The sequence below is a fragment of the Eucalyptus grandis genome, chromosome 2 (genome assembly GCF_016545825.1).
Source record: "Eucalyptus grandis isolate ANBG69807.140 chromosome 2, ASM1654582v1, whole genome shotgun sequence".
Taxonomy (NCBI): Eukaryota; Viridiplantae; Streptophyta; class Magnoliopsida; order Myrtales; family Myrtaceae; genus Eucalyptus; species Eucalyptus grandis.
Genome location: NC_052613.1, coordinates 39,630,949 through 39,640,807, shown reverse-complemented (window position 1 = coordinate 39,640,807; position 9,859 = coordinate 39,630,949). Strand labels below are relative to the sequence as shown.

General features: G+C 44.8%; 1 protein-coding gene across 1 annotated transcript; it reads right to left on the bottom strand.

Annotated features, from left to right (window-relative positions):
- Nucleotides 1–5,281: 5,281 nt before the first annotated feature.
- On the bottom strand, nucleotides 5,282–7,394 carry LOC104432777 (exocyst complex component EXO70H1). Its single transcript, XM_010045302.3, is given in 1 exon segment — nucleotides 5,282–7,394. A coding segment is annotated over 1 exon segment (1,851 nt). The 5' UTR covers nucleotides 7,227–7,394; the 3' UTR covers nucleotides 5,282–5,375.
- Nucleotides 7,395–9,859: the final 2,465 nt, after the last annotated feature.

The following is a 9,859-nucleotide window of genomic DNA, read 5'->3' as shown; positions in this document are numbered from 1 at the left end:
TTCCAACCTAGCTCTGGACAGAGCTTTTGCTCCCAACTTCTGCACCTAACTCAAAATACCGAGTCCGAAATCAACTTGCACAGCTAGGCAAAGCTAATCCATGAACTCAAGACCTTAATAGCAGCCCTACTTGCTTGGATTTTCTTCACCGACGGAAGGAAGAGGAAGCGTCAGGCGAGTTGGGCTTCGTGGTCGGCGGCAGAAGCTCCGAATGGAACCAAACGGCGATGATCCATTCGGATGGAGGCGCCGGTCGTGAAAGGCCGAGATGGGGTCGGGCTCGGTGGAGACGAACGGAAGTGAGAGGAAAGGAAGGTGGTGTGTCTCGGTAGAGAAAACGCAGATGAGGGTGGGTTCTTCGTATCACGAGAGAGAGAGAGAGAGAGAGAGAGAGAGAGAGAGAGAGAGAGAGGGGAAAAAAGAAAGAAACATAATACGTGTAGTCTCCCCCCTTCTTCGACAACACCTGGACACAACGTGGGAGAAGAGTAGAATGAATGTTTCTCTTAATTTTATTTCTTCCATGAACTCAAGACCTTAATAGCAGCCCTACTTGCTTGGATTTTCTTCACCGACGGAAGGAAGAGGAAGCGTCAGGCGAGTTGGGCTTCGTGGTCGGCGGCAGAAGCTCCGAATGGAACCAAACGGCGATGATCCTGTTACTGGATGGAGGCGCCGGTCGTGAAAGGCCGAGATGGGGTCGGGCTCGGTGGAGACGAACGGAAGTGAGAGGAAAGGAAGGTGGTGTGCCTCGGTAGAGAAAACGCAGATGAGGGTGGGTTCTTCGTAACACACACATAACACGTGTAGTCTCCCCCTTCTTCGACAACACCTGGACACAACGTGGGAGAAGAGTAGAATGAATGTTTCTCTTAATTTTATTTCTTCCCCCCTTTTATTTTTATTTATTTATTATTTTACTATCACATGGGGGAGAAGCGGTGGGGGTTTTGTAGATTCTTGCTTTACGGACAAGCCTTTTGAAAATCTTTTTTTTTTTTCCTTATGACTAAATTTTTCTTCTTGGGTTTTGATTTATTTTTATGGGTTATTACTATTTTATTTTATTATTTACACACACACACACACACACACACATATATTTAAAAGTCTCAAATATGCTTAATCTAACTAATGAAATTTTGGGCGTCACAAAGTATGTCTTATCACAGGAGAGAACACTTCATTGTAGTCAATGACACAAGTCTCTCATTATACCTTGCTGTCTCAATATGGGGAATGCCCTCTTTCCTTTTAAAAACCCATTTACTTTTGACAATCTTTTGGCTCTTGGGTACCTTGACCAGCTCCCATGTTTGATTTCAATGGAGTGATTCCATCTCTTCACTCATAATCCCTAGCCACTGCGACGACTCTGAACTAGCCATCGCCTCAGAGTAAGACGAAGGCTCATCTGTCTCCACCTCATCACCTACAGTTAATGCATAAGCAATATTTGTACAACCATAACGTACCGGTGATTTAATTTTCCTTCGTTGTCTATTTGTGGCTATAGTGTGCTGTGGCTTTGTTGGTTGTTCACTATTACCGACTTCAGGAACTGCGGCTTCATTTGCAGTCTCAATTTCTATTACCTTCAAGGTCTTCGAAATCTCCACCTGAAGCTCCACCTCACTAATGACATAATGATCTATTTTCTCTACTGGTTGTGTCTTAGAACTCCTCCGTTGAAGCATTGTAGTCTCGTTGAAGATCACATCTCTGCCGATTAGAAAATCAAGTAATATGGGATCGGTGCACTATAGCCGGTAGCCTTTCACCTTATGTGCATAACCTAGAAATATGCACTTATTTGCCCTTGACACAAGCTTACCATCACTCGCATAAGCATATGCCAGACATCCGAATATACATAATCCGGAGTAATCAACAGGTTTCCTCGACCATACTTCCTCATGAGTCTTCCACTTGATAGCAGATGATGAAGATCGATTAACTAGGTAACATACTATGTTCACTGCTTCAACCCAAAATTCCTTACCAAGTCCTACATGCGAAAGCATGCATCGAGCTCGCTCAAGCAAAGTTCAATTCTTTCGTGCTACCACACCATTTTGTTGCGGTGTCCTAGGTACTGTACAGTGTCTTATAATACATTTTTTCTTGCAAAACTCGGTAAAATCTTTACCACAGAACTCCATGCCATTATCGGTTCTCAAGCACTTGATTTGTTTATCTAACTACTTCTCAATCAATGTCTTAAATTTCTTGAACCGATCAAACACTTCATATTTGTGCTTTAGAAAGTATACCCATACATTCTTCGAATAGTCGTCGATAAATGTCAACATGTATCGGTTACCTCCATTTGAAGGAACCAAAGACGGGTCCTAAACGTCTGAATGAATATATTCAACTGGTCGTTGATTGAATAAATAGTTGTAGTAAACTTAACTCGATGCTACTTCTCATAGATGCAGTACTCACATAAATTCATCTTCCATGTCTTTTGACCCTTCAACAACCCCCTTTCACTCGGCATCGTCATACCTGCCTCACTCATGTGCCCAAGTGCATATGCCATAATTGAGTCAAGTTAGAGTCTGATTCACCTGATGAAACTATAGTAGTTCCGGTCACGGTTTCTCCTAGTAGATGATAGAGAGTATTCACTTTCTTCCCTTTCATCACTGTCATGACACCTCGAGAGATCTTTAGTACTTCACCTTTAGTGATGTACCTACACCCGATATCATTGAGTATCCCCAGAGAAATAAGATTCTTCTTAAGCTTCGGTACATCTGTCAATGTGTGCACCACCCTATCGTGCATCCGAATTCGAATTGTCACTATCCCTAGAGCCTTACAGACTGCATTATTCCTCAAAAGAACTCTACCACCATCTGCAGTCCGGTAAGTAGTAAATCAATTCTTATGAGGCGTCATATGATAAGAACACCCCAAATCTAGCACAAATTCGTCTCCTAACGAAATAGCAGTCACACATAAAACAGTTTCTGCATTACTAGTGCTCCCCTCAGCAACGATTGCCACACTGCTTATGGCATTTTGCCTATCAACTTTATTCCTATTCTTTGGACAATCTCTCCCGATGTGCCCCTCCTCGTGACACTTAAAGCACTTCACGTGTCCCTTGGACTTTCTATGGTGTGATTTCGATTTCCTTTTACCTCTGCTGCTACTAGGCCCTTAATGATGTTCTCTACCTTGAATCGCCAGTGCTTGCACTAGTCCTTGCAGTAGTCCTTGTGCCAGATCATTGTCTCGCAACTTTCTTTGCCACTCCTTAGAGAATAAGGCGAACTTTACCTCTTCTGAGGTAATTGTAGCATGTCCCTACAACAGTGAATCAGTAAAGTGCTCCCATGACTCTGGTAAAGAGGCTAACAACATCATGCCATATTCTTCATCATCAAGTATTTTACTGACATTCTTCAGATCCATCATGAGTTTATTAAATTCATGCAAGTGGGTTCTGATAGACGTACATTCAGTATATCTAAATTGAAACATCTTTTTCAACATGTACAAGCGATTGTTTAAACATTTCTTCACATAGAGTGTTTGAAGTTTTGCCCATAATGTTGCGGCATCCTTCTATTCAGCAACCTCTATTAAGACATCATCAGATAAATTTATTAGGATTATGCTCTTTGCTTTTTTCATTAGCTCTACACTCTCTAAGGCTTTCATTATAATCGACAACTCATCTTCACCATCTAGTGTCTTGGCCAAACCTCGGGTTGTCAATAAAGCTCGCATCTTGATGCTCCATAACACAAAGTTGTTGCTCCCGTTAAACTCCTCAATTTCAAATTTCCTCTCAGACATAATTGCAATAACAAAATTTCCAGATAATAATCAAACAAGCAAAATCTCCAAATGACAATCAAGAAATCCAACCCCAAGCTTTGATACCAATTGTTAGGATATAATACGCAGAAACGACATGATCTTGTAATTTACGTCAATGCGAAATCACTAAAGAAATAAACAAGAAAAATAATGACACTAGAAATTGCCGGCAATAAATAATTCATTATAATCGGAGAATTGGAGTTTACAATAACTCACACGCTCGAGTGTTTCTCACACCTAGATTTATCCCAAAACCTAAAGTGTTTATAAATAAACAACTCACTTGTACATAATCTCACGGCACAAAAATTACCGAGTGTTCAAGTTCAAAACAAAACGCTCTACATACGCCAAAATCAAGAACCTCAGCATTCGTCTTTGATCCACGTACGTAAATCTTCGCGTTTCTTTGGAAAGCTTCACGTGGCTTTAAGAAAACTTGCGGCTCTTCTAAATTTCATATGGTTTCGGCCGTCCGAAAGAAAGCTCCTAGAGACTTCGGCACTTTATATGTGCACCCAAGGAGAAGATTATTTGACTGGGCCCACTTTTTTTTTTTTTTTTTTTTTTGGCTTCTTTCTTCAGTGTAGAGGTTCATGTGTGTGTGTGCCCAATGTCAAACTTTTGATCTTAGACCCACCTCCTTTTGATTCTTTACGTGCAGAGGGACGCTGCACATAAAGGTAAAGCTTTCCTTTTTCCTTTTATCTTTTATTTGTTCTCTACGTGCAGGGGCTTCGGCAGCTTCACTCCGAGGGGAAAATTCATTTTTTTTTAATTATTTCTCATTTGTGCAGCTTTAAGGAATTCATCGAATTTCTTTCATTTAGGAAATCTTTATCAACAAAACTCGGTATAATAAATTGTCATCCGAATTCAAACTTGAGACATTAATTTAACACTACCAAAGCCCCTTGAGCCAAAATTTGAGTGTTTGGGAAGATTTTTAAAAAAATCATCTTAGACAAAAGTGAACTTTGGAAATGCTACAAATCCAAAACAAGTCCTAAGTTGTTTTGAGTTTTTATGCTTTCTTGGCACGCAACTTCAACAAGTTAATGAAATATTGTTAATTGTCTTTGTTGCCCTCAAAATTTATTAAAATTCCAACTTAATCTTTTTTAGAATTAGAAACCTTAGACCTACCTCAAGTGGTGGCTCCCTATATCTTCGACGAAAGAACCAAACTTGCCTCTCTCTTTGCTCAATAGCCGCTCATTCATTAGTTGTGATATCAACAAGGAAGTGTGCATTGATTGATACATAAACTTCATGTTGGAAATGGAGATTGAATCGTTAGTATGTGATTCATTGAGCATGTAGCTTGAATTGCTCTCTCCCATTTTGGGTATTTTGTTAATAAAACCAACTTATTGTGGGTATTTTGTTAATAAAACCAACTTATTGAGAAAAAGGAAATTGGGAAAATAGGAAATCCGAGTGATCGATGAATCAAAGAATAACAATTTTTCAACTTCACAAATTATTCCGTCTCTATACATCTCAAACGTTTGTATACACGTCAGAACAACGGATCAATGACTCCGCCCTTTCTTCGACGAGCCCGTCGAGGACGAGTGCCCGGACGAAAAGCTCCCCGAGCCCTCGGGCCCGTGAAATAGGTCCGAGAGGTAATTCCCCAAATCGTCGGGGGCAAACCTGACAATCCCCTCCCTGAAAGTGTCCCTCCTCAGCGGCGCCGCGTGCTTCTCGTAGAACTCGCGATATCTCGGCAGCAGCTTCTTCGCGAGCGACACCTTCATCTCGTTCCTCAGTTTCGGGTCGGCCACGACCCACCCGGTCTGCTTCTTGTACGTTTCCTCGAAGGCCGCGTTGAACCTGCGGAAGGTGTCCTTCGCGTGGTCCACCGGCATCTCCGCCGCCGGTCGAGCCTCCGGCAGCGAGGCCAGCACCTTGCTCCACCCCATCTTCTCGTAGTTCGCAGCGTACTGCTTCACCTTCGCCTCTTGCTTCGCCACCCATTCCTCCCCGAGCAGGTACCGGAGCCTCGACTGCCGGGCCTTGACGACGACGTACTGGAGGTTGTTGGCCAAGAACAGGTACGACAGAGCCACGTCCTTGTACCGCTCGGCCTTCGCGTTAATCTTGCACAGCAACACGAGCACGAGCCACGCGAGCCGCGCCGAGATGGGCGACGTGTCGCTGCCGAGGTCGGAAACGGCGGCCTCGACTGGCCAGTCGGCGACTATGTCGCTGAGGATCTCGCTGTAGTCGGCGAGGAGGTTGAGGTAGTTCATGACGTAGCGCGTGAGCGGGTGGACCCCGCCGCCGGGGACGGCGGCCTTGGAGGCGTCCTTCTGGATGGCCACCTCGAAGTCGGCGAGCATCAGGCGCGCGGCGTCGCCGAGCCTCACGAGGGCGTTGACGGCCTGGGATCGGACGGCGGAGGACGAGTCGTACGAGAAGATGGACTCGATCTCGGGCCAGAGGTTGGCGATGGCCTCGTACAAGTCGAGCGAGCGGAACATCTACTCCGGGGATTTCTTGCACTTGCCCACGCTCTCCGCGAAACCAAACAGGGCGACCGCGTTCTCGCGCGTGATCTCGCCGAAGCAGGACTCTCGGATGGGGAGCGAGGAAGCGAACACGTGGTCGCACAGGATTCGCTCCCCGTAGAACACCGTGTTCACCGCGAATTTGACCGATCGCAGCCAGCACTTGATCCTCTTCTCCAGAGCCTCCGAGTCCATCTTCTGTATCTGCGAGTGAGTCAGCGTCCGGTCTAGCCCGAGGAGGTACAGAGCCTCGTCCACCACCGACTTCCGAACGATCTTGTACACCTTGACGCACTCTTTGCCGTAGCCCGAAGAGATCATGCAATTGGCGATGGCCTTCAAGTCCGCCATCACCGTCGCCGACGACGACGTCCTCTCCGGCGTCCCCGCCGACTCCGACCCGTCGCCGGCGAAGTTCAGGTCGTCTTCCGAATCATCTTCGTAGCCCTCGGAGACGCTCGAGGAGCGGGCCGAGACCGACTCGTGGTCCAGGTACTGGCGGTTGGTGGAGAGGATGAGGTAGAACTCCTTCTCGAGCCGCTTCATGGCGGTCTGCATGAGGGACTGGGGGCGGACGAGCTTGTCGGAGGCGGAGTCCTGCTTGACGAAGAAGTGCATGGCGGCCTGCAAGTCCCTGACGGACTTGAGGAACTGCTTGGCCTCCGGGCGGCAGTCGCGGTAGAGGGAGGAGGAGGAGGAGGAGGGGGAGTGGCGGGAAAGGTCCCACTTGGCGATGAGGGACTCGGCTCTGTCGATGTTCTCCTTGACGAGGGACTCGGACAAGGTGTGTCGCATGGGGGAGGAGGCTGGGGTGAATCTGAGAGGAGAGCGGGAAGGGGAAGGTGAGGGATTGACGAAGGGACTCCTCATGGTTTCTGTCCTCGTCCTCGCTGTCGTAAGGCGATTCCGTCAAAGCTGAGCTTCCGATTTTCGTTTCTGAGCAAACGATGTTATTAGGGCGGGTCAGCGATCTCCAGCAAATCTGAATCTTCTCTCGCCGGAGAGAGAGAGAGAGAGAGAAGGGCTTGGGGGTGTCGACTGTGGGGAAGAATGGTGAAGAATGGCGATGAGATGGGGCGGGTTTTATAACGGGGAGGAGGAGATGACGTATTCACGTGAGCGCGTGAGAGAGTTCTTGCAGGCCTTCTCTCCGAAAAGGTTGACTATTCTTACAGGCCTTCTCTCCGAAAAGGTTGACTATGTCCATCTGAACGTGTGGGACTGCAGGAGTCGCACGACGACAAGGAACGCGGTGTTCAGCTTGCGGTTGGGCTGACGTCACCCACCCGGGTTTGAAAATCACGAAGTCAGAGCGACCAAGGTTTTTTCGGGCGGCCAGTGAAATGAATTTTGTACGCATCTAGGAAGCACCCTACGAAACTTCCCTTTTCTTGTCGAAGGTCCTAGATGGAACTGCTTGGCCCGAAATGAAGATTTTTCCATGCAACATTGAAGAGCATGCCCGTCATAGTATTTGGCCCCGACCGTCTGGATAGAAATTGAGCATCCGACCAAAAAAACACAAACCCTGGCATAGATGTTACATCACCGATTCGATCCACCATATCATCTGTCTGGAATTCATTACTCCATTAGCATCATATATGAGATAGATTGACCATCTCAACATCTGGTCTTCTAGATAATTAGAAAAGAAAAAGTTTTCGTCTGCTTCCTCTCATTCCCTGTCGCTTCTAGCTAAAACTACCACAAGGGACGGTGATAAATTCCATATTCCATAAACAAATGTAGAAATTACTTTGTGAACAAGTAAAACATATCATGGTGCGTTAGTGGTTGACTGACCTGGGAATGTATTGGGATCTCTGCAATTTGATTATTTATCTCCAGGTCAAGACTACGGATTTGGCCGGTATTGCGACTGAGCAAACGGTCGAGAGCAAGAACGATATAAAAGAATTTATGTCCGGCTCTCGAATGACGTTAATGCACCAACGACTCTCGCACCTTTCCTTTGCGTGTACAGTATTAATTACTAACTCTGTTGTCAGATCGCACCTTATAATAATTCAATACGGGATAGATTATGATTTCCATGCGTGAGGACCGTTTTCGGAATCAATGTCATTGGAAGCTTTCGTGACTCGTTCCACTCAGTTCAGACGCGGGTCTTGGGATCCGCCGATGCTCTTTATCTTCTTGTTGTTACATGCACACATAATATTAAGAATCGCCTTTTCGGTTTTCGAATTCGTTTACGCTGTATCTCAAATCAAAATCCGGGGGATACATTGATTGCGAAAGTTCGGGCCCACAAGTTTAGAATACAGGGTCAGGTATTTGGATGCATTTCTGAGTTTCCATTAAGAGTATAATTCTAGCTACTGAATGCCAAATCGCTACAAATTTTAATTTGTGTCGGTGAATGTCACTGAGTGTACATACTCACATCATTAATAAATTACAGGAAATAACACCCACAATAATTCAGCCATTCGAAGTAAGTGTATCTCATGCACGCGACATTCATTGTAGGTAAAGCCTATGAATATGCCACATCTATCGAAGACATCATTTTAGTATAATTTTGTGAGATCATAGCTAATTATTTTGAAAAATTCTAAATAATCAACCATAGAGAGATTGAGAGCACAATTACCCTATTCAACAACTTAAGCTTACGACAGTAGACACAAATGGTTTTATTAGGACATTTTGACCATTTCTACGAAGTATAAGCACACAGTCTTCATTGTTTAGGACATAACCTACGCCTGTTTGTCGAAAATATTAATTTAACACATAAAGGTCGTCGTCATTTTCGCCGATGCTCCTCCATAGACCAGCCGAATGTGTGTCAACGACTTGGCGAGCTAATCCTTTCAACTAATTAATTAATCAGTCTTTAATTAGTAATCTGTCCGTGGGATGGAACCTCCGTTTGGGTTCAAGCTGTTGGAGCCTTTCGAAATGACCCGGTCAGCCATTTAACTATACATAGTGATACAAATGAAAACTAGCCCGTAGGAGTGGGTGGCATATAGGTTTTTGGCCCCTGCGCCCTTTCCTTTCAAGGAGGCCACATACTTGTATATGGCCTAGTTATTATCCCAAATCATCGTATTGTTTCCGTTCAAGTAATCGAAACTGACCCGTGCACCACTTGACCTCTATAACAAAAATAACAGAAGAAGAACTTCAACCAGGTATAACTCTAGCTCTTCTGTCTTTTTCTCAAAGCAAATCGAAGATCATACCCCTTGCCCTGTGAATCAAGCTTTACACTTGTTTCACGCATGGGAAGCAATTGGGCGAAAGATTGAAATACTTTGTACTGTGAATAAACAAGCAGCTTTTCCAGTGTCGAAATAACGATAGAATGATCTTTGCCCATTGAATTGTTCAAAATTAAACATATCGTTTTCAAAGATTCAGATACTAATCTTTATTTATGAGTAAATATGCCAACTAACTTTACCTCCTCCAAATATACTACAGAAGTAAAAGATGAGCCACTGGTTCAAGTTGAAGTACTTTGCCAA